This window comes from Vulpes vulpes, chromosome 3 (assembly GCF_048418805.1).
Source record: "Vulpes vulpes isolate BD-2025 chromosome 3, VulVul3, whole genome shotgun sequence".
Classification (NCBI taxonomy): Eukaryota; Metazoa; Chordata; class Mammalia; order Carnivora; family Canidae; genus Vulpes; species Vulpes vulpes.
The window spans coordinates 80,076,698-80,100,954 of NC_132782.1; the positions used below are offsets into that span (position 1 = coordinate 80,076,698).

At 55.2% G+C, this 24,257-nt stretch overlaps 1 protein-coding gene across 1 annotated transcript in view; it reads left to right on the forward strand.

The window, feature by feature from the left end:
- The first annotated feature begins 483 nt into the window (after positions 1 to 483).
- Positions 484 to 24,257, forward strand: part of CASTOR2 (cytosolic arginine sensor for mTORC1 subunit 2) — a 49,838-nt gene continuing 26,064 nt past the window's right edge. Inside the window, exon 1 of the mRNA XM_026017503.2 lies at positions 484 to 680. Coding sequence (XP_025873288.1) covers positions 568 to 680 — 113 coding nt within the window. The 5' untranslated portion in view covers positions 484 to 567. The remainder of the gene's footprint in view (positions 681 to 24,257) is intronic.

Genomic DNA, 24,257 nt, shown 5'->3' on the forward strand with positions numbered 1-24,257 from the left:
GTGCGCACCGATTTCTGCGGGTCGCTCCCCTCCCCGACCCGGGCCTCCTCCGGCGCCGCCGCGGAGGAGGGGGGGAGCCGTGCCGCGGGAGCGCCGGGGCCCGCAGTGGCTGGGCCCGGGCCGGCCCGCCCTCCCCGCCGCCCGCGCTCCCCGCCGCCCGCGCTCCCGCCCTGCAGCCCCCGACAGCCCCGGCGCCCCGGCCGCGCGCGACTACAAGTCCCGGCACGCCCCGCGGCGGCCGCGCATGCCCAGCGGGCCGGCGTTTGAGTGGCAAGTTGTTTGTTACAGCGAACACCAGCTGCTCTCCGCGCCGGGCGCCGCGCGCCGCCGCTCCGCCAGCGCTGCCGCCCTCGCCCGCCGCCGCCGCCGCCGCCGCCGCCGCCGCCGCCCGCCGCCCGCCGCCCCCTCGCGGCTCGGCGGGCCTCCCCTTTGTCCGCCCCGGGCCGCCCGGCGCCCAGCTCCGGGCCCGGCCGGCCGCCCGCGGCGCTCGGTGCCGGCGGGGCGCGCAGGGGGCGGGGGCCGCGGCTCGCCCCCCGCCGATGAGCCGCCGCGGCGCGCGGGCGGACGATGGAACTCCACATCCTGGAGCACCGGCTGCAAGTTGCCAGCGTCGCCAAGGAGAGCATCCCGCTCTTCACCTACGGCCTCATCAAACTTGCCTTCCTGTCCTCCAAGACCAGGTGAGCGCGCGGGGACGCGGCGCCGGCCGGGCACAGACAAAGAAGCGCACCCGGGCGGCCGTGCTCGCCGCGGCGCCTCGGAAAACAACTTGGAGCGCGGGGAGCGCCCCCGCCCCCCGCCGCCGCCGCCCCCCCCGCCGCCCCCCCCGCCGCCGCCGCCGCCGCCGAGCTGCCCCCGGGCAGGGTCCTCCCGCCCCGAGTGCCCCCGCCGCCGCCTCCCCCGCCGCCCCCGTCGCGGCCCCTGCCCGAGATCCGGAGGGCCTGGAGGCTGCGGTGACGAATCCGTGAACGAACGAACGAACCAACGAACGAATGAATGAAAAACAGGTGTGGGGACGCGACCGCGGAAAACACACACTAACCCCCCATCCCCCAGCCCTCGGCGGGGCCGGCCCGGCGGCGGGGCCGCGGAGGGACTGTGCTGAGCGCGGCCGCCCGGCGCAGAAAACCCTAAAATCACGAGTGGGGGTTCACCCCGAGGTGCCTGCGGGGCCCGGCGGCGCGGGAGGGCGCGGGAGGGCGCGGGAGGGCGCGGGCGGGGCTGCGGGCGAGGGTCGCGCGCCGCGTCCTCCCCCGGGCCCGGGAGGGCTGGGGGGGCTGTGGCCGAACCGTGCAAGGGGGAGGAGCAGGCGTGTTTATGGCTCAGCCGCCAGGCTGGGCTTGGATGCTGCAGGGGGAAAAATAGTTGAAGGCCTCGGGAGGTTGGGGAAGAAACAACAACAGAAAACCCAAGTTGGATTTTTCCCTCCACCAGGTCGAGGTCCGACCCCGCGGCCCCGGTGGGCGTTTGGACTGGGGCGTGTTGTTTTTTTTTTTTAAGGAGCCCGAGCCCAGTGGAGTGTGAGCTCGAGCTGGCCGCTGTAACTTAAATGCCTTGTTTGTCCACCATTGTGACTGTTCAAAGCGATGAAGTTGTTGCCGGTTGGGTTTTTAGGGGTTGGGGCGGAGGTCGTTCTCCCCGGCTGCAAAATGAATGAATGCATCACAGGTCAAGGTTAACGTGGCAAGGACGGCCCCTAAAGCTGCCCCCCTCGGCCCTGAGCTCAGGGAAGCTCTGGGGATGCAGGAAAATAATTCAGTCCGAGCTTCTTATCTGCCTGGTAAAGTTCTTGCCTGGAAATCTCACTTTGATGTGTGTGTGTCTGAGCGGGCAGCTCAGTCCCGCCATTGTTTGCGAGATGGAGCGAGATCCGCTGGTGGCATCTTGTTTACTTTCTTCTCCGGCTGCTCTGCTCTGCTCTGCTCTGCTCTGCTCTGCTCTGCTCTCTGCTCGGTGGGGGTATGGAGGGTTGAAATCCTCTCCGTCCCGGAGCAGAGACTCCTTTGATTCCAAAGGTAATTATTAAACAGGTCATTTGAAAACAAAAGCCAACAGCTCCAATTCTAAACCTTTCACCACCACCACCTCCCCTCCGCCCCCCTCTGGCTGTTGACACCCCCCCCCATCCCTCCTGTACCTACTCTCTGTCCCCACCCTCAGCCTGTCTTGAGCTTCCGAGGCTGGAGGTAAGAGAGACTAGCCTTGTTTTTCCAAACCGTGGCCCTCAGCCCCAGGCAGCCCCCTGGCTGATTTGTAGGCTACCATTCAAACCAGGATGATGACTCAGGCTGCGGCTGAGCGGGGCCTGGGTGGGTGCTGGGAGGAGGGGGCATCTGGGGGCTTCTTAGGAAGGCAGCAAAGAGCCACTCCCTCTGCCCCTCACCCTTTGTGTAGGGACCCGCCCTCTTCCAGCCTCTATCCCGGTCCAGTTTTGAGAATTCACAGGTAGACATGGGAGGCTCAAGACCCCTGCTGAGCTGTCTGACCATGGAAATCACCCCTCATTGAGTGGCCCTTGCTCTGTCCGCTGCTGGAGGCCGCTGGTCTGTGGCCCAGGTGTCCAGTCCAAGCTCAAGATGACTCAGAGGTCAAAGGTCACATCCTTGTCTCCTGGGTCTGGTGCTAGAAGGTGCTGAGTACAATTGCCAGATAGCTGAAGGCCTGCCTTCCCTTGCACTCGGGGGCTGGGATGATGGCTTCAGGCTGTGGTCAGCCCCGTGCCCAGGGCAGGGTCCCTTTCCTCCCCGGGTTCTCACTGTGTCCTCCTGTAATGAAGACACCCCCCACCCCCCATTGTCACAGAGCTGCTGTGTGTGGCATGTAATGATCGTGGATGCTGGCTTCTTTCACAAGTAGAATGGGTAGTTGGGTGTGGATATATTCCTGAAGCTATTTCAATAATCAGTCCTCCAGGGCGAACTTTTCTCCCCTTTTGATTCTTCCACCAGCACCTACCCCCAGTGGTGGCCCACAGCCCTGTCACTTACCCCACCCCCGACCTAAGTTTAGCTCAAACTAGTGCGGCTGGGGGTACAGACACACACACACACACACACACACACACACACACACCACAGTGTCGCTGTGCTGCCCAGTCACAAGTTTTCAGCCACTTTCTATAGGGCCGTATCCTTGGCATGGAATTAGAGGCCCCTGGCATCCAGATCTAGAATCCTCACCTTTAGCCACTCAGGCAGATACTCTGGTGACCGATGATTGACTTACCCTTCCCTTCACACCTCTGTGCTTTCCTACTTCCCATTCAGCCTGCAAACACGCCCCTTTCCTGGTAAATTTCTGTTCACCCCTCAACATCTAGTGATCTCACCCTGAACCTTTCTTGAACCACCTCCCCCCTTCCCTTTGCCCCCAGCGGACTTAATCACTTTTTCCCTCTTGTTTCCACCTGGGTGGAACCTTGGAAGAGGACTTGCCATTGGTAGATACTCGCTGGGGGGAGGGGGTACAGCTGCATCTAAGAGTTGTTAAGATACTCTGCTCCTCCTTGTTCCAAGCCTAGAGCCTGATGGAGGGGAAGGAGGACACAATTACAGTAGAGTGGAGTCAGGGAAGGGGATCAGCTGGGGAAGCCGACAGGCCTGGGATGCTCCTTGTAGGAGGTGGCACTGGATCTTAAGGCTTTGAAATAGGAATTAGCTAGGTGGGAAAGGGGATCCCAGGCCCAGATCCTGCACACACCATCGTACAGCTCTGTGAATTGGGTTTTACACCCACTTTGCAAAGGAGTCTGAGGCTCAAAGGTTAAGTGACTTGCTCAAGGTCACACGGTAAGTGGTAGAGATGAGATTTTTGAATCTGCATCTTACTGACTTAAGCTCAGAGATTTGCTCTTACAGGTGCATTGTTTGCACCCGTGTTCAGCTGTTATGTCCAGCTCTTCTGTTAGCAGCACATGGTCCTAAAGGTTTTGGGGGGCACAGAGTGGAAGGTGTAGGCTTCCTGGATCCCTTCTGTCCTGCTTCTGCGGACCTTTCTCTCCTGGACCCATCCTGCCTCACCTACCAACTACATTTTGTACTTCCTCGCCGCCCTGATCAGGTGCTCCCTCCCCAGAACCTTTCATCCCTGCTCCACAGTTGTCCATCACAGCATGCTGTTGGGTTTCTTGTCCCACCCCGATGCTAAACCTTATCCCCAGGAAGCTTTTTGAGTAGTTTTACCTACCCCCGACTCCCAGCCAGTACCAGAGAGAAGAGGGCCAACCATTAATTTCACTCTCCCTTACAAAAAGGTAAAGATGCTGGGTTTGGAGAAGGAAAGTGGCTCGCTCAAGGTCACGCAGCTGGGAAGAGACAGAATTGGGATTTGAACCAGGTCCTTTCTCCACTGTGCTTAGCACACTGCTTTGTCGGCACTTAGTAACTGCCTGTTTGATGGATGTCCGACTCGTGCACAGAGTGACCCAGATTTCAGCCAGTCTCTTATGAGTGCCCTGGGGGCTGGAAGAGGCGAAGCAGGCAGAAGCACACCTGGAGAAGCGAGGCCCAGCGCCCCTGCCCCCTGCCGAGGTTCAGGGCAGCATCTGGGGGTGGCTGGACCGGCGGCATGCACTTATTCCAGGCGCAAAGAGGGAGAGCGAGACCCTGGGTGAACAAAATCAGAGCCATCCACAGAGCCTCTCCTCCGCTCTTGTGATAAACTGAGGTTCTGTAGCCTGGCTGAGGGCCCGCTGCAGCCCACCTACTTCTCTTTCTCCAGCCTCACCTCTGCGGGCTCCCAGCCACACAGACTGTTGCTCCTGCATGCACGCGCGTGTACACACACTATGGCATCTCCAACCTCAGGCCTTTGTTCTTCTGTCTGTCTGGAATGTTACCCTTTGCCCTACTCTTTTTATCTGCCTGCTCATTCTTTTGGATCCCATTTTGGCCTCACCTCCTCCAGGAAGCCTTCCCTGAGTGCACAAGCCAAGCTTAGACCCTTCTGGTATGATGGGCTTATTCTCAAGAAGATGAAATGTGATCAACCACGGGATATCAGCAGGATGCTTTGGGTTGCAAATAACAAAAAGCCTTGACTCAGCTGGCCTAAACAATGATAGGTTTGTGTGATAAGAGTTTGCAAGACCGGCTGCTCCACGGGTGGTAACTTTAAGGCTTGGTGATGTCTTGAAGGACCCAGGTCTTCCTGCCTTTGTATTTGGCCATCCTTGGCATGGCTGTAGGCTTTATTGGCAGTCAGGAGGAAACCCAAGGTTGGGAAAGGCTCCTTGCCTCCCGAAAGTCTCAGAAACCTCTCCAGGTTTCTGAGAAAGCTCTTCACCCCGCTCTTGCACAGACTTCATCCCATTGAGCAGAACTGGGTCACGTGAACAGGCCTGCACGAATCCCTGGGACAGGGGATGAGACCATCACAGACCAATCAGGATCCGCCGTGACCAGAGGGGCGTGTCTGCTGTGGGTGGCGTGGGGGGGGGGGCAGGGGGAGGCCGAAGCTCCTGCAGCTCTTGTGGTATTCAGATTTGCTGTGTGCAAAAAAAAAAAAAAAAAAAAAAAAAAAAATTTGCTCTCTGCGGACCCCTTACGGCAAAACGAGGGTCAACTAATAAGTCTGTAGTAAAAATGTTGACAACTCCAAGTCAGAGTTGTTCCCATTTTACAGATAAGGAAAGCAAGGAGCTTGAGTGCCCCAAGACACACACAGATGGCAGAGCTGGGGTTTGAACCCAGAGAGTAAGGCGGTAAAACCTGGCCTGATGACCACTTGGCCAAGCCTAAGAGCCCACCAGCTTGGCTGCCCCATGCTCAGGGGCCACTTAGAGGTGTTGCTGAGAGGCCCTAGCCATAAGAGGGGACACGGGCAAGGTTATTATCCTGAAGTGCGTTCATTCAGGTGGCCAGACACTGTGACTTTTTTTGGGGGGGGCCAGTAAAATACTCTCATCTTTAAATTCCACCCAAAGTCCATCTCATTTGATTGGGGGGGAAAAAAAGCACCTAGGTGAGTATGAGGTAAGCGTGTACCCAGAGACCTGCGCTGGCCACCTGGGCCTGATCCACAGCCTGCAGATCTCTGGTGTGTTTTGGCCTGCGTGTGTTCATTCATGTTGCTGCCTGCTGGAAATCTTGCCAACAAGCCCTAGCGAGCGCTCAAGACTTCAGAGGCATTTATAGGAGAAAAGCTCAAAATTGCAAACGGTCCTTCCAAAACCCTTACTGGTTTCCTGAGTGCATTGGGCTGAGGCCACCTTTTGATTGCAGTTTAGGGAAAGACAGGCTGGCAGCGATGTGAGGGCCCAGGAACCCTCAGGCGGAATCCTAGCACTGTGGCTTCCTGGCAGTGCAACCTTGGGCCAGTTGTTTGACTTAGCTGTGCTGTCAGTTTCTTACCCCTGAAATAGGAATAATGATCGAGCTCACTGCCTAGCCTGTTGTGGGGACTTAATGGGACATGACAAGCACTACAGTAGAGCCTGGTCCACTAGAAGCTCCAATAATAGTTAGCTGAGAGGAAGTGCCATGGTTAAGCTGGCCAGTGCCAGGGTGGAGTTTAAAAGGTTAGGAGACCTTTTTTTTTTTTTTTTTAGGGTTAGGAGACTTTTTATGGCTCTGTGCCTGCATACACTCTGATTCTAGCAAGTGGAGATTCTTAGTGCCTTCCAGGAGCCTACCTGGGGACGTATGTCACTTGGGGCCTCTGCAAGTGGCAACCAAAATGCTCTGGGACCCCAGGGCTGCAAGCAAGTAAGGCTTCCCGGAGGAGGTAGCACCATTTGAGCCGAGTCTGGGCAGAATGGGAAGACATCAGCAGGTGGAAGTGACGAGGATGAAAGAAGACAGGTCAGGCAGGCAGCAGGAGTGGTGGGCACAGATGGGTCAAGGGAGGGTGTGGGTGGAAAACACCAAGGTGAGCCCCAGAGCCATTTCACACACCTGCCGGGGCAGCCATGGCCTGCCACTGCCCCAGAGGAGGGGGCTGGCACCAGGCGGGAAGGCACGGCATCGTTCTTGGCCTACCCCACATCCAGCAGCTCAGCATGGTCTGCCCTTTCCTTGTCTGCGCCCACTGCCTCTGCCATGGCCAATCCCCCTCATCTCTCCCCAGAATTCACCGAACAGCTTTCCCACCAGCCCCTCTGCCTCCAGGGCAGTGCAAGTGATGAGCACTGCCAGAGCATGCTGGGCAGGGGACACAGCACGAGCAAAGGCCCAGAGACTAGAAGGAGAGGTGTGCCCAGGTTGCAGGCTCTGGTTTGGGGCCGGCATGACCACAGCTTGGGGTCGGTGCACATTGCTGTTTTGTTCGTGCAGAAACCCTGTGGCGTGCACCTGCTGTGTACAGGCCCCCCCGGGAAACACAAACAGAGCTTCTGTCCAGTGGGAAGAAAAGGTGCATTTTCCGACAAAGATAGAAGGCGAGGGCCCCAAAGACCCAGAGGGAGGGGCCCGCTGGTCATGTGGGGCCGAGCGGAGGCCGTGTGGCCCCACTGGAGTTTGGTGCAGGGGCAGATGTCATGGTTCACTCCACTCAAAACCCTTCTCAGACTATCCTATTTCTCACCTGGTGCTGCGACTGTTCCTTAATCTGATTTCTTCTGTCCTCCCTGGTTCTGTCCTGTCTCCACGCCACACATGCCCTATTTCAGAAGTGACAGTTGTAAAATATCCCAGATCCCTTGACATCTTTCCCCCCACCTTCAGGTGGGGTCTGGACTAGTGACTTCCAACGAGCAGAAGGTGGCAGAAGCAAGGTGTAAGCCTCAGAACCTGGGCCTAAGTGGATAGCTTCTGTCTGGCTGTACCTCTCTGTCTTCTGTCTCCCTGGCTTTCTCAGATCCCTTGCTCGGTGGGGGCAGCTGCCATGTCACAAGGACATGGCAGTGGCCTTGTGGAGAGGGATCAAGGCCTCCCACCGACAGCCAGCCTGTGCGTGAGCCACCTGGAAAACAGATCCTGCCGCCCCAGGCAAGCCTTCCAGTGACCGCAGCCTTAGCCAGCACCTTGACCATGACCTCCTGAGAGATCCTCAGCTCCCAGCACCCAGTGGAGCCGCACCCAAATTCCTAACCAGGAACTGGAAGAGAGAGAAAAGTTTGTTCTTTCAAGCCACTGAGTTTTGGGGCAATTTGTTATGCAATAGGTAACTAACACAGTGACTATGTAATTTATCATTCACATGGGGACACCTCTGAGAATCACAGGGAACGCTAAAGATAATTACCCTGGACAACAGGGCAAACCAGAACATGTGATCGCTACAGCTTTAGCCCCATCTGACAGCCTTCACAGTGTTCAGACCTAACACGGAGTTCACTTGGAGCTGGCTCAAGCATCACCTCCTCCAGGAAGCCACCCTGGGGCTGAGTGTGAGTATCACTTGTATCCCGGGATATAGTTTAGGAGGACTGGTCCCCTCTGTCCTCACTCCACATGCGTGTCCGGGCCTTAGGACCAGTGCTATGTGGTACTGATCCATCTCCTGTCAGACCAGAGAGGCAGTTGTAAAGGAGTGAACTGGTCTTTCTAGAGACTGCACATGGCTGGCAAGGTCTTTTTTCTTAGCATGACCTCTGGTACAAGGAACCAGCCCCGGATGCACCAGCTCGGTCCTACCGGTGTCTGGGACAGTCAGACTCTGGTTGTCCAGCATCCAGGCAGGCCCACCGAGATATCCAGCAGCTGACAATGCACCAGTTTGTTGGGAGTGTGTTTTTTGGGAGTGTGTTCAATTAAACCTTTAAGGGGGCATGCCCCTCTAGAGGCATCTGTCTTCTACTCATCTTTGCCATAAATAGAATCTGTTGGACACACACCAATCCCTGAGATCTGTGCTTAAAAGCTTGGGGTCTTGGGATGCCTGAGTGGCTCAGTTGTTCAGCGTCTGCCTTCGGCTCAGGGCATGGTTCAGCGTCTGCCTTCGGCTCAGGGCGTGATCCCAGAGTCCCAGGATCGAGTCCCGCATCAGGCTTCCTGCATGGAGCCTGCTTCTCCCTCTGCCTGTGTCTCTGCCTCTCTATGTCTGTCATGAGTAAGTAAATAAAATCTTTAAAAAGAAAAAAAAAGGGAATCCCTGGGTGGCTCAGCGGTTCAGCGCCTGCCTTTGGCCCAGGGCGTGATCCTGGAGTCCAGGGATCGAGTCCTGAATCGAGCTCCCTGCATGGAGCCTGCTTCTCCCTCTGCCTATGTCTCTGCCATTCTCTCTCTCTCTCTCTCTCTCTCTCTCATGAATAAATAAATAAAATATTTTACAAAAGAAAAAAAAAAGCCTGGGGTTTTACCTGTTCACCCGTATTTATGGCTGTGGTATTCAAAGTAGCCCAAAGGTGAAAGCACCTCTGGTTGTCTCTTTCCAGGGCCAAGCATGGTACATATGTACAGTGAAATATTACTCAACCTTCAAAAGGAAGTACATTTCACCAAGTGGAATAATAAGCCAGTCACAAAAGGACAAATACTTCATGATTCCACTCAGTGAAGTATTTCAAGTAGATTTGTAGACACAGAAAGCAGAATGGTGATTGCCAGGACTGGAGAGAGGGGAACTGAGTGGAGATGTTGTTGTTTAGTGGGTACTGAGTTTCTGTTTTGCAAAATGGGAAGAGTTCTGGAGATCAGCTGCATGACAGCATATAATATACTTAACACTACGGAACTGTACACTTAGAAATGTTTAAGATGGGAGGCACTTGGGTGGCTCAGTCAGTTAAGCACCTGCCTTTGGCTCAGGTCATTATCTCAGGTCCTGGGATCGAGCCCCACATCGATCAGAGGAAGGAGCCTGCTTCTCCCTTCCCCTCTCTGTCTTCCCTGCTATTCGTACTTTCACAGGTTCTATCTCTCTCAAATCTTTTTTGAAAAAAAAAATGGTTAAGTTGGTAAGTTTTATATATGTATGTTTTACAAAAAAAAATTAAAAGAAAAGAAAGGCCCCTATAAACTTAGAGAGCATGTGGAAACCAAAGGGCAATGTGGCGGTGGAAAGGTAGTGAGCCTGGGCAGCCCAGTGGCAGATTCAAGCCAAGGGAAAAAGCTGGCACCTAGAGAGATAACCACTTGGAGCAGTTCTATTTTAGCTCACTTGGTCCTCGCCACAGCCCTTACCATGTGTGTGCAGTGACCAGCCCCATTTCACAGAGAGAACGTTGAGGTACTACACTGTTCAGTTCCTTGTCCAAGATCCCAAAAACCCAGTAAGGGAAGAGTAGGGTTTTTTGTTTTTTTTTTATAACAGCTTTATTGAGATATAATTCACATACCATACAGTTTGCTGTCTTCAAGTTTGCGCTTCAGAAGCATCTGGTATATTCACAGAGCTGTGCAACCATCACCCGTGTCTACTTCCAGAACATTTTCATCACCCAAAAGAAACCATACACACTAAGCAGTCCACCCCGGGCCCTGGCAACACCAGTCTACCTTCTGTCTGTGGATTTGCCCCTTCTGGACATTCCATTTAAATGCAGTCATACCATATGGTTCTTTGTGACCGGCTTCTTTCACTCAGCATCATGTTTTCAGGGTTCCTCCATACTGTGACATGTGTCCAGACGTCATTCCTTTTTACGACTGAATAATACTCCATTGTGTGGAGTATACTGCCTTTTGTTCATTCATCCACTGATGGTCATTTGGATTGCTTCCACGTTTTAGCTGTCATGAATCATGCTGCCGGGGACATCTGTGCGCAAGTGTTGGCGTGGCTGTATGTTTTCATTTCTCCTGGCTGTGTGTATTCCGAGGAATGGAGTGGGGATCACATGGGGTCACATGGTGACTCTGCACGTAACATTTCAAGGAAGCGCCAGGCTGTGTGCTACACCAGGTGTACCATTTAACCTAGCATTTCACATACCTGAGGTGGAGGGATTTGAACCTGGGGCCACTGGCTACACTGCTACAGTCTTAAGCTACCACATTAGCTTCGTATGGGGAGGAGCCTGGAAGCGCTTACTGGGTGACCACAGCCTGGGCAGCTGAGCTTCAGGAACACCTTGTTGCTTTGTGGGCAAACAGGATTATGGGGAAACAATGGCCTACATCAGCACATAGCCCAGGGCGGGCCTTTCCCGGAGGACTCCTGGTCCTGAGCTTGTGGGAATTTGGTGCCACCTACGCAGGTACACCTGTGAGGGGAGGCGAGGGTGTCCCCTGTGGGCTCCCATGCCCCCTGGGGCCCTCCGAGATTGCTCCCACATACCTGCTGATTGTCAGGGGTCTTCAGTAGGTGGGTGCTGGAGTGGTAGGCTTCAGGAGGGTACATCGGTACTGAGGAGGCCTCACCTGGAGGCCCTGGTGAGGTGTACATGGATGAGGCTGGAACTACTGGACCTGAGCAGCCCTGGCAGGGAGGGAGGGAGGGAGCCCAGGAGGAGGCTGCTGATAGGCCGGCTGTGTCCTGGACCTAGAACTAGGTGCTCCTTTCCTTTTTTCTTTTTTCTTTTCTTTTCTTTTCTTTTCTTTTCTTTTCTTTTCTTTTCTTTTCTTTTCTTTTTTTTTCTTTTCATTCTTTTCTTTTCTTTTTTCTTTTCTTTTCTTTTTTCTTTTTTTTAGATTTTATTTATTCATGAGAGACACAGAGAGAGAGAGGCAGAGAGACATAGGCAGAGGGAGAAGTAGGCTCCCAGTAGGGAGCCCGATACGGGACTCAATCCCAGGACCCCTCAGGGATCACAACCTGAGCTGAAGGCAGACACTCAACCACTGAGCCACCCGGGTGCCCCAGGTGCTTATTTTCAAGGTAGGGTGAATTTTCCCTCAAAGGCTTGCTCTCCACTGAAACCAGGCCAGGCCTCCTGGACGCTCCCCTGGACTTTCCCCTCCACCCTTAGGGCCTCTGCCTTCCTGCTGATCCCTCCCTACCCCAGGGTTGACTCCCTTTCTCGAATAAGAAAGACAATGGGTGGAAATTTCTTCTCAAAGTTCAGTCTTTTTCCTTCAGAGCTCAAAAGTCACTGATGCAGTAACCGATAATGGTGAACTTACAGCAGACAAAGCTTAACCTCAAAGATCTTTCTCAAGAGCCGACTCTGCAAGCTTTCCACCATTTACCCTTACCGAGGCTCTGTGGGAAGGAGGGGGTAACTTGCCCTAGGTCACACAGCAGACATGTAGCAAATTGGGGCTTACGCCAGTTCCCCTACTCCCAGCCCTCCTCTACCTGGACCCCAATCCACTCCCCCCCCCCCCTTTAACTCCAGATGGAAGACCTTATGTGAATGGCCATTTCTCAGGGGTGTGCCTGTCGCGGTCAGTCCAAGCCCACCGCTTTCCAGCAGTGTGACCACAAGCAAGCTGTTAGCAACCTGTCCTCATCTTTAAAATGGGCAGCATGGGCGCAGTGGGCTCAGATCATGATCCCTCTCCCTGTCCCTCCGCCTGCCACTCCACATGCTTGTGTTCTCTTTCTCTCTCTTGTTCTCTAACAAATAAATAAAATTTTAAGAAATATAAAACGGGCAGCATGGTATCAGCCTCTCTGAGTTGTGGTGAGGATCACAGGGAAATGTTATGCCAAGGACTTAGGTGCCCACACAAGGCAAGCCAGGTATTCGAAGGAACTCAATGAATGTTTGTTGAGGACCGAAGGGCCCTGGGCTGGACTGCCAGTGTCGGCAAGTGGGTGGCTGCACAGCGACCTGATCCCTTCCTGCACGTGTGTCGCCTGCCCTGGGGCTGAGTGTGGCCCCCCAGAGGCCCTGGCCTCTGCACTTGGCCTCCAGAGGCCTCCTTGCTGCTTCATTCACGCTGCCTATCCCCCAGAAGCACCCTGTTCTCCAGGTCCAGGACAACCTCTAGTCTGCCCTGCGTGTATCTGCCACCTGCCACCCCCCTGCCTGGCCCTGGGTTCCTCTTCTGAAAGACGGGTCAGTGGTAGCACAAGGCAGTCATGTTCTACATGGCCTAGAAGGTTCAGCCCCAGTGGGGGTGGGAGGTTCGGAAGGCTCTTTGGACTCTACCGCCCTTAACCACCTTGGGTGAGACCAGGGCAAGACACTGGGGGACAGGAGATGCCCCTGGGCCTCCCAGCCAAGAGCTGGGAACTATCTCTGATGCTTAGCACCAGGTAGGTGCAGCTCTGGAGAGGGGAGGGTACCTCTATGGTGCACTGCCTGGGAGAACTCATTGGCACCCCCCCAGGCTGGACCCAGCCCCATCCCCCCCCAACCCCCACTGAGTGATCCTTTGGGGACAGGTCATCATCCATGTGGAGTGTCGCAATTGGGAGTGAGGGGGTCAGGGGGTTACAAGGGTCACCAGTAAATGACAGGGTGGCCCCCTCAGTTCCTGGAGCCGGCCTCTGAGGGCCCCCAGTGGGTGGCCCAGATGTCGGGAGTACCCGCGCTTGAAGGCGGTGAAACTGTGTTTCTTTTTTTATCTGTTCTTTTCTAAATACTCTTCAGAGTAGAGCTATTCAGAGTGATTTCCCCCCCCCCCCCCCCCCCCCCCCCCCCGTCAGCGTCCCTCTGGCCAACCCTCCCCCCCCCCCCCCCCCCGCAGCTCTTCAGTCCAAATGAGTCTGGTTTAACTGCCTCTGGTCCGGCTCTGCTGAAAGACCGAGAAGGCACCAGCACCCACATCCTGGGGCTGTTCGTGGGGCTCCCTCTGACATCACACAAGCCAAGGGCTCCCATGGGGCCTGCTCTGAGGCTGGCGCAGTCACGGTCATGGGGCCTAGAGATGGTGGCACTTGTCAGATCCCACTGCATCTGCCTGTGCTGTGGGCCTGCCTTGCACGCCCATAGTGCCACTAGAGAGAACGTCCCGGGCAAGTCAGGTCATTGGAAAGATGCCTTGTGTTAACACCCTGAGGAGCGCTTGTCCCCAAAAGCCAGGACCCCTGCGTCCTCCCGTAGAAGGAAGGTTCTTGCGTTACCCCCTCCCCACACACAGCCATCTGTCTGTCCCGAGAGCACAGGTTTCTTCCACAGCCTTGTCCCTTGTCCCTGGAAAGGCAGGGACAGAAGGAGGCCCCATGGGAGTAGCTCGGATGAGCGTGCAGTTGGGGAAGCCTGTTCTCTAGCCTCCCAAGGGCTTGGCTGTCACCCTGAAGGGGCATTGGGCCTTTTGGACAGTGGCCGGGGAAGCCAAAGGCTGCCAGTTGGGGAAGGCTCATTCTGTCTGGAGACTTATTTCACATAAATCTGTGTTTTCTTCTCTGGAAGATGAGGGTGATCTGCTGACCCACCCCACCCCCCGCCCAGGGTTTGGTGAGGATCCCATGTATTGTGTGTGTCGAGGGCCCAGCAGCCAGCAGGGACTCAGCCAGCATCGACCATCACCAGTGAGGCTTTCTTGAGCCTTTGCCAGACCCCATAACCCTTGGGTGCTCCCCAGAACGTCTGGAGCTTGGGAGGAAGCTTATCCCCCTCCTCCCCATAGGCAGTGTCCTGGGGCGTTTCCTACCGGGCCTGGTGCTCTGGTCTTGACACAGGGGGCTGAGCACTAGCTAGGCCCCAGAAAGGCTTGTGTGGGCTGTTTGTCTTCACACTCAGTCTAGAGACCTCAGATTTATGGTTTACCCCTGCAGGGCCCAAGCTTACCAAGGAGGGACACCCAGCAACTTCTACTGGGACCCTGGCAGGGAGAGAAAGCAAAAAAGCACCAGGGTCAGCTTTAGAATGACAGGTCACACCTGTTAGGGATGTCTGAGTCCCCCTGACCAGCGGGTCATAGATGAGAGAGAGGTGCTGCACCCCAGCCTAGGAGAGGCAGGGAGCCCTATCCGCTCTCTTGGCATCAGCCAATGGCTGGGATGGCCCTGGGCTTTGGGCCGGAAGTGACTGCATCACAGTGTAAGTAAATGGCTGGCTCCTGATGCCATGCCCCCAACCCCCACATTCTCCTTCCAGCACCTTCTCAGCACCCCCCACTCTTACTCTCTCCCTTTGCAGTTTGCCCCAGTCCCACCTCCTCCTACAGGAAGGCCTCCTGACCTGTTTTGTCATCTTTTCTCACTTTCAATTTTTGAGTGGATAATAAATTCACAATGCTTTAATAATTCCAGAGATACACAAAGGTGCCCAGTCTGTGTTCCTGTCCCCACAGACAAGAGTTGTGTGGATTCTTAGGGAGATTAATGTATGTAAAATTGCATGTTTATTATTAACACCCCCCCCCCCTTTTTCTGTTAACATAAATGGGTATTAAACCACACTCGCTGCTTCCCGTTCCACACCGGCCTTTTCAGCTGACATTCATCTTAGCATAGATTCCTCCCAGAGATTCCTGTCCTTCATTTGAACTGTTGCACCATGAGCCACGGAACAGGTGACTGTCATATCTCTGACCTGTCACCCGCTGGTGCACATTGGTTCCCGGCCCTCTTTTGTTGTTGTTGACAGTTAATGCTGTAACGTTACCATTCGGGGCATAGACCTCACTCTGCAGGCTCTGGGCTACGTTGGCAAGCAGAGGTCTGGAAGCCAGAGCCTGGGTCAGAGCATCTGTGTGTTGGTGAGGTCCTCACAACACAGTCCTTCCAGAGCGGGGTTTGAATTCACACTGCCACCATGGTGCCCCTAGCCTGCTTCTCCCCACCTTACTGCCCCCTGTGTCATCAGACAGCCTGGCAGGGGCAAGGCCCCCCTTTATGTCACCTCCCATTTTGGGGGTGCCTTTGTGCGTACGCATGTGCGCGCAGGGTCTAGAGTGCTTGGGTACCTCTGTTCATCTTCCCTGTCCAGCCAGCTGGCAGGACCCCAATGGGATGCAGGGTCTTAAAGTCTCCTCACCCACCCTCCCCCCCAGAGTATCCAGCCTGAGGTCAGCCAGCATAGTTAAAGCCCTGATTTTATTTGCTCCCATGGGTAGGTGCTCGCTCATCTACATGGCCACCTCTCCCTCCATCCCCTGACGTGCAGTTATGGGTGCCAGGCCCACACTCAGCCATCCCCAGTGTGCCCAGCCCTCGAAGCTGGGTCCCTCCACCTAGGAACCACCCCCTCCCAGATCCTGAGCTCTCTCCCTGTCACAACTGTTGGAAATCATCCCAGGTACCAGGACCCCAGCCATCCCAGCCTCTTGCTCACATCACTGATTGAGAGGCTCCAGGCTCTGGGACCAGCTGGGCCCTGAGCAGCACCCTCCCCAGAGCCTGCATGGAGTTTACAGCTGTTTCCAGAGGTGACAGCTGCCAGCCCCTATGGAAACACCCTCCCACCCCAGGCCAGTGAGTAGGAAGCTCCTGGCTCCCTTCATCCTCACGGGGCTCACTCCTGCCAAAGAGGATTAGCCCTGGGTCACCCACCTCCTGGCAGGCAGAGAAGGCACTGGCGGCACGGGGTGGACCAGAGGGTCTACTGACCCCCCTCCCCACTCCTCACGTACCGGTCACACATGGCACATTGTGTCCACTGACCAGCTCATGGCCTCTGGCAGGGCATTGACCTCTCCAAGCCTCGGCTTGCTTCATCTGCAAGATGGGATAACACTGGCCCAGCCGGCGCTGCAGTTTTTCTGCCACGGTCTGTACTTTCTCTCCTTTTTCCTATCACTACTATCTCCCTCTCTCGTCTGGGTGACTTTGGCAAATTGAACTCAGCCCCAGGGATGTTGGCCATAGCCAACAGCAAGAAGTTTTTTAATAAAAGCGAAGCCTTTGGCCCAAAGCCCGGGGACAGCCCTCAGGGCCTGGACCTCCTCAGTGTGGGGCAGGGCGGCCCCGGGCAGCTCGGAGAGGTGATGACAGGCGTAAACCAAGCACAACCAGAGCTGCATCCAGGGGTAGGCGTCGCGGTTGTGAGGGGGTGAACTGTGTTGGTTTTAGACTCCAACGTGACCCCATTAGCCAGAGCGCAGGGTAGTGGGGTGGCTCAGCTGGGAGTTCTGTAGGCGTGTTTCAGCTGAAACTGGACCCCCCCAGGCCAGGTGCCTGAATGTTCAGGGGCTGGTGACCCCCGTCCAGGGAGTAAACAGAGCCCTACTCTGACTGGGGCCCCCCGGCCAGGGCAGCCAGAGGAGATCATGCCAATGGGCTGTGTGTGGCAGGGCAAGGAGGTACAGGGCTGGGGCCAGAGGGGTCACGTTCACCCCTCTCCTGTCTCCTGCCCAAGGCCTTGCCCCCGTCATTTGGGTAAGTGCTGCCTTCCTGGTAGAGAAGGATAGCACAGTGAATCCCTCGCTCTTGGCTGCTCTGGGTTGGGCCTTCTTGGGTTCAAATTTTATTTCATGGATTTGGGACTGGATCGCAGAAAGAAAGGCCCGGCCGTAGTACACGATGGTGGCACCAATCCCCCAGGGTACAGACCTCAGCACCAGAGCCTTGCAGATGTGTCCCCTGAAAGATATTGAGGATGGATGTCATAGCCAAGATAGCAGGGGGGAGGGGGCGGGGGGGCACAGCCTTGGCTCCCCCTCCCTGTGTGCAGTCATGATTCTCCCAGCTTCACACACTGTGCTGGGCCCTTTCCGGGGACCCCTGCCTTCCCGGTCTGTCCTCCTAGCCCTTCAGGTACAGCACAGAGGCCCCATGGAAGGGGTCCCCTCTGGCAAGCCTCCCCTGCCTTGTTTACCGTTGATGTGGCTATTCAGACGGCCTCTCCTTTTCCTGAGCTTGGAAACCGTTCCATACAATTTTTCAGGGGTTTATCCCCATTTCAGCCTTTACCTTTAATCACAGTGCTTCTGTCCGGTTCCTTCACAGACATCTTTTCCCAGTAGCCCACAAGGCCTTTGTGGGTGCTGTGGGCTGGATGCTTCTGTGCTAAAGCCCTAACCCCAAATGGGGACTGTACTTGGAGATCAGGCCATTAGGAGGCAGTTAAGGTCAAATGAGGTCAGGAGGGTGGGGCTCTGACCCAATAGGCTTACCGTCCCCCTGAGATATGACACCAGGGAGCTCACGGTGGGCCACAGCAAACCAGGAGAAGCCATCTCTCCAGAAACCCTGCTGGCACCTCGATCTGCCTCCAGAACTGTGAGAGGTAAATCTCATGTTTCGAGCTGCTCAGTGGCTGGTGCTTTATTCGGGGACCCTGTGTGCCCCCCACCCACCCCAACCCTCCCAGTCCCCCAGCAGGGAGGACCAGAGGAAAGAGCCCCGACTCTGGGCTTGTTCAGACCCTCTTCCTTCACTGACAACATTGTGTCCTGAGCCTTGGTGTACCCACCTTGGTAATGGGAGAGGGTGAAGAGGGAGCCCGGAGGTCAGGGCTCAGGGAGCTCAGCACACAGTTTTCCTGCCCTTTCTTCCTGGGTCAAGGCTGAGCTCATTAAAAACGCTCAGTGTCGTTCTGTCCCATGAGCTGAACAGACAAAAGGACTTTGGTGGGAAAAGTAGTGGTAACGTGAGCATCATACTCCAGACCCCCCACATCATGCCAGCATCGGGTCCTTTGCTCCTAAGGGCCACACCGAGGATCCCCACATCATGGAGCCAGAGGTGGAATCCAAGCCCAGAATGGTCCCGTGGCCGATGGCGTGAGGGTTAAAACCACCGCAGGCTGGTCCGGGACCTGCTCCAGGTGGAGGCAGCTTGCATTTGAGCGAGTGAGGGACTGAGAAGTTCTAGAACTATGCCCAGTCCAAATGGGTAGCTTCTAGCCACATGCGGCTATTCAAATTCAAAGTAATTAAAATCAAATCAAATAAAGAACTCTTCAGCTGCACTGGCCGCGTTTCAAAAGGGCTCAGTAGCCACATGCGGCCAGTGGGTATTGAACTGGACAGTGTGGGCACAGAACATTTCCACTATCCCGGAAGCTCTCCCAGGCAGCACAGGTTTAGAAGATTCATTTAGTCAGAGAGAGAGAGACAGAGAGAGAATGAATGTGAATGCAGGTTCATTTGGCAGTGGCCGTCCTGATGCAACATTGGTCTGAGTGGGGTCGCTCCTGGCCGTATTCACCATCCCTTGAAGGTAGATGCTGGGGGTACACGCCGTGGGCCTCTAGACAAAACAGTTGTGCGTGGTGTTGGGTGCCGTGGCTGGGCCTTTGCTGGCACGGCTGGCAGGAATTGGTTCCATTCTGAAACCCCAGCCACTCACAGACTTAGCTTTTCAGCTTCGTGCTCAGGTATCACAACCTCCAGGAAGTCTTCCCTGAGCCCCAGACACCCCCCTCCACTCCCTGCCACCCCAGCATCCACCAGTTGCCTGTCTCTGCTTATTCCCTGAATCATCCACCACCACCCCCTTATATATAAATACATCATCACATTTGCATCCCCAGCAGACAGCACTGGACCCATGCAGCCGTGGTGGGCAGGCCACATGTTCTGACCTGGGGCATGACAGGGTGCCAGCCGAAATACCCAGGGTCACCCAGCTTGCTGGGGAGTCAGAGCTCACATTCCTTCCTGATGGCCCTTCCAGGAGGTGGCAGGAAAATGAGTCCTGAGATGTGACTGCCTGGGCTCTGGGTTTGGGCAGCAGGGACTTCCAGAGGGAGGCAGGCAAGCTGGGGCAGCAAGCTTAGTGTCCAGAGCCAGTAGGTTGGCACAGGCCACTCTGTTTTATCTGGTTTACATTTTGCTTCACCTACTGCTGACCCCACCTCAGCAGCAGCCCCCCCCCCCCCCCCCCCCCCGCTCAGTGCTCCAGGCACAGATCCCACAAGCGGTCACTCACGTGGGCACCCCTTGCCATCCGGGAAATTGATTCCCCCTGAACCCCAGACACTTGAGAACTTTCAGGGGTCTGGGAAAGGGAAACGAGGTATTTGGAGGCCAGACGTGTTTTCTTTGGCCTGCCCAGTGCGTTTTTAAAAAAAATTAGACCAACGTTTAAACGTGGAGAGAGATCACAAAGCTCTGGATTTCCATCTCCTCTGGAAAAAATTGGAAGATCTAGTGACCCAGGACTCATAGAGTAACAGTTTAGCAGAGCTGAGTTGCAGCCGACCCCCTTCCAGCAGGGAGGGAGCCTCCCCCAGGGCCCTTCACACTGAGACCAGGTGCTGGGCCCCATTTGTCAGCGTGTTATTAGGTGAGTTTCTTGGGTACAGAAAAATATGTCTCAGTTCGTCTTTCCCAAAAGTGCAAGGAAGAAAAACAGAGTGAGAGGACCCCCAGTGTATCTTTGGTTCAAATGAAGACTGCTCCTGGATGTTTAATATGCAAAGCACATCGTACCCCGGGTTCTCCTCACCTGAGGATCTCAGCTGCCTGTCCCTGTGGGCCTTTGAGCATGTCCTCTGTTCTAGACATTTCTAAGCTCTTCCTTGATTGAGGGCCTCCTCCTATCTTCCTTCCCACTCTTTTGTTTCCTGTCCCTGGAACCCCTGCAGGTACATCTGTGTCTGGCTCCTGATCTTGGGGGGCTTGGGCAGATCCTGCTGACTTGGTCAGGGCAGTGGTGGCTGTCCACAGCTCCTCCTAGCACTCCTGAGCATCCTTCGGGGCTCCCAGCTGGAGGGACACAGGAGCTGGGAGCTGCCTCAGTGCCTGTCTGATGTGGCCAAACTCACAGGCTTCTGTTTCTGGGTCCTGCAACCCAGAATCCCCGAGGGTGCCCACTGTGGACTGTGACAGATGGAGACTGAGCCCAGCTCCCCCCACCTGAGGGAAAATGGGACCCAAAGCAGGAGCAGAGAGGGATGTGCAGAGGTTGAACAGGGAGATTGCTGGGGAGATGCAGGAATGGCTGTCCATGCAGCCAGAGTGAGCTACTTAAAACAGACCCGAGAGGCGCCTGGGTGGCTCAGTAGGTTAAGCATCTGACTTCGGTTCACATTCCTAGGATCAAGCCCTGCATTGGGCTTCCTGCTCAGTGGGGAACCTGCTTCTCCCTCTGCCCCTTACCCGCCATCTCCAGCTTGTGCTCTCTTACTCTTTGTTGCTCTCAAATAAAATCTTAAAAAACCCCACAGACCTGATCTATTGCCACCCACACCCCTTCAACCCTGCCTCAAACATCTCAGAGCTTTTTTTTTTCAATGGACCTTGGGTGCACAGAATATGATTACTCATCATCCTTGGTCTGTTACATACTTATTGATCCTGCTTTTCCTTTACCTTTGTTTACTGTTTGAAGAACAGTACCCCCCAATGCCGTCTACCCACGCTTATCTTTCCCTTGACTTCTACAAACCCTGTGGTTCGCATGTATCTATCTGAAAAAGCGAATCTTGCTGTGCATCGTCTTCTGGGGCTTGCTTTTTCCCTGCTCAACAATGTATTCCAAATGTAGGAGATAACTCAGCATTTCCATGGGTGTAGACGGTTCAGCCACACCGTGGTAGACTGTTTCTCTTCCTTGCATTAGGGTCTCTGCTTGCAGGGTCCCTCCATGTGCTGTTTCCCTTGCCTGGGTCTCTTCTTCCAGGCCTCAGCCCATCCCAGGCACCCCATCCAAAGGAGGCCCCGCTGCTCCCTGTCCCTACCCTTCCGTGTCACAACTGCAAGACTCACCCATGGAGAGGGCAGGACTCGGGCAGGATGTGCAGAGGGAGTTCTCTGGGCAAGGTTGAGCTGCTTTTGTGGCATTACAGGACTTTGGGGCATAGGAAGCCAGCCAGGAGACGATGTTGTTGTTGTTGTTATTTTATTTTTTAAAGGTTTTATTTTATTTTTTAAGATTTTATTTATTTATTCATAGACACAGAGAGAGGCAGAGACACAGGCAGAGGGAGAAGCAGGCTCCATGCAGGGAGCCCAATGTGGGACCCGATCCCGGGTCTCCAGGATCACACCCCAGGCTGCAGGCGACGCCAAACCGCTGTGCCACCAGGGCTGCCCTGTTGTTGTTTTTAAATAAGGAGGTTCATAGTATCTTTACCCATAATAGCAAAAACCCGGAAACAATCAAATGTCATCAACAATAAAAAAGACAAATAAAAATATATCATAATACATCGTAGGTATATATAAACATACATATATTTTTGGCAATAAAGATAGTCACAGACTCTATCAAGGGAAATGGATTGATCTCAAAATACATTGAACAAAAGGAGGCAGACACAAAATGGTACCCACTATGGGATTTCACGGCGATGGAGCACAACAAGCACTGACCCGTGTGGGTAGGAGGGACTGACAGGAGAACACAGAACACCCTGCAGCGCTGGGGCCATTTGTATGTCGTTTGGGGTGGTGCTTCTGTGGGGGTGTCCGTTTGTCAAAACTCCATCCAAGTGTACACCTGAAATCTGTACGTTTCATCGCAGAAAATTATGCCATGGTTTTGAAAAAGTTCAGGGTAAAAAAAAAGAAAAGAAAGAAATGATGATCCAAACTCCACTTTGACCTCATTAAAAGTATTTCTTGCCCCAAATAATGAGTGCCATTTGGGAGCTGCCGCTCACCTCGGGGGCAGTGACAGGGACATCACCAAAGGGGTTTTCAGAATGTTTTCTCCTCATCAGCACATCACCTCCTCACTGCCTCTATCCCCCTCAACCCTTTTGTTCTGGGGGATCCTGGAGGCCCACCCAGGGGTGTGAGCCACTTGGCCACCTCCACACAGGCCACTCAGCACATCTGCTTGATCGTGGCAGGAAGAAGACCCAAGGGAGACCCCAGGAAGAGAGGCAGCTGTGTCTGGCCTCCACCCAGTGCGCCCCCCATGACTGTTCCTCTTTGGTGGCAGCTGCGTGGGGCACCATGAATCAGACACATGTGGCTCAGTGAATTCCTATAACCTGGCCACCCCTGGGGAGCCACCACCCATAAAAGACCCAGCGTTCCAGAAGGGTACCCCCCTCACCCCTGCCAGTGACCACGCCCCTGTCCTGCCCACTCACTGTCCCGACTTCTCTTGCCTCTATGTGAGTCTGCCTATTTTGGAAGCATTTTTGGTGCCCAAACTGGGACAGTCCCAGGCAAACCAAGAAAGTTGGTTTCCTGAGTCACCTCCCTTCTGGTGACACAGTACATGGGCCTTGTGTGTGTCCAGCGTAAACAGGCAGCCCGGGTGGGGCGAGCAGAGGCTTCTTGAGTGAACTGTGCTGCCCTGCAGGTAGGCACTCGCCCAGGCTGGGCCACCCAAGCCCCCGGCTGTCTTGACCAGGGAGGTGTTGGCATCTCGCAAGGGAGGCCGGCCCCCCATCTCTCTGGCTTTCCAATTTTGGCCGTATGGCTTCAGCGGGCCCACTGGGTGCCTTTTAGAGCCTGACAGGTGGGTTCCAGTGCTTTCAGCAGTGAAGAGCTGGGGTTTGTGCAACGTTTTTGCCCAGAAGCCCTGTTCCCACTGTGGAAAGAGATGATGGTCCTGCTGGACCCCTTCCCTGACAGTTTTGCAGCTGGAGCAAATGTCCATGAGTCCCTGAAGGGGACGAATTAAGACAAGCTGGGTATCGGTAACTGGAGGCCATGTTGATAGAGCCTTCTAGAAATAAGCTACCCCAGGATGGAATGAATTGCCTCAAAAAGCAGTGAGCGTCCCCTACCTAGGAGTATGCAAATGGGAGCTGGGCTACCATCTGTACAGATCATTACCGAAAGAGGTGGCACACAGCAGCCTCCCTGGCTTGATTCTGTGCCTCCCTTTGCTCCGCCTCCTTCTTGCCCGGGAGATTTCAGGAGGGTCCCTGCTTTGTGGTTTCAGTGGGGAACCTGTCAAAAACTGTCCCACAAATTGAAGACGCCCTCACAGCTCCCTTCACTGATCTGGTTCCTAGACTGGATCTCTCAGAGCGGGTCTGCTAGACAAGTTTACCTGGAAATCTGGAAATGGCCCTTCCTGGCTGCAACACCCACACACACACACACTCCACCCCTGCCTCCTGCTTGAGGTCTGTTGCCGGAACAGGGAACAGGGCTCCGACTGGCCAGGGCTTGCCAGGATGCCTGAGGGGAGGCCCGGGTGAGGGCCTTGCTCTGCCGGGTTAGGAATCTGAGAGTAAACAGATCAAGTTTCCAGTGTCAGCTGGGCCTTCCATAACAGGCACCACAGCAGTGGAAAATGAGAACGTTCTCTGAGATGACTCAGCCTCCCGGCCCCCAGGTAGGGGCAGCCCCTGGCCTCGGCTCTGCCCTGGTGACCAGCTGTTGGCCGAGCCCAGGGGGACGGCAGAAGGTCTCTGGGGCTGAGGACTGGGGTGCGGTTAGGCCTCGCTGTCAGGATGAGGGCATGTGTGGCCGTCCTGGCTCTCTGAGAGGTGGTGGTCCTCGGTTTTCCCATCTGTGAAATGGGATCAGCAGTTCTCTCCTCAGGGGTGGGTGTGGGACCTGAGTCCAAGGCAGTGTAGGTGGAGAGGTGCACGTTGGATGCATGCGGAGGAAGCCTGGAGCACCACACCAGGAACTCTGACAGTGACCGAATCGGGGAACCCCCAGAGGAGCCACTTTCATCAGGGAGGAGAAGAGGGGAAATGAAATGACACGGGCGTCACTGTCAGAGAAGTTGAAGGGGGGGCG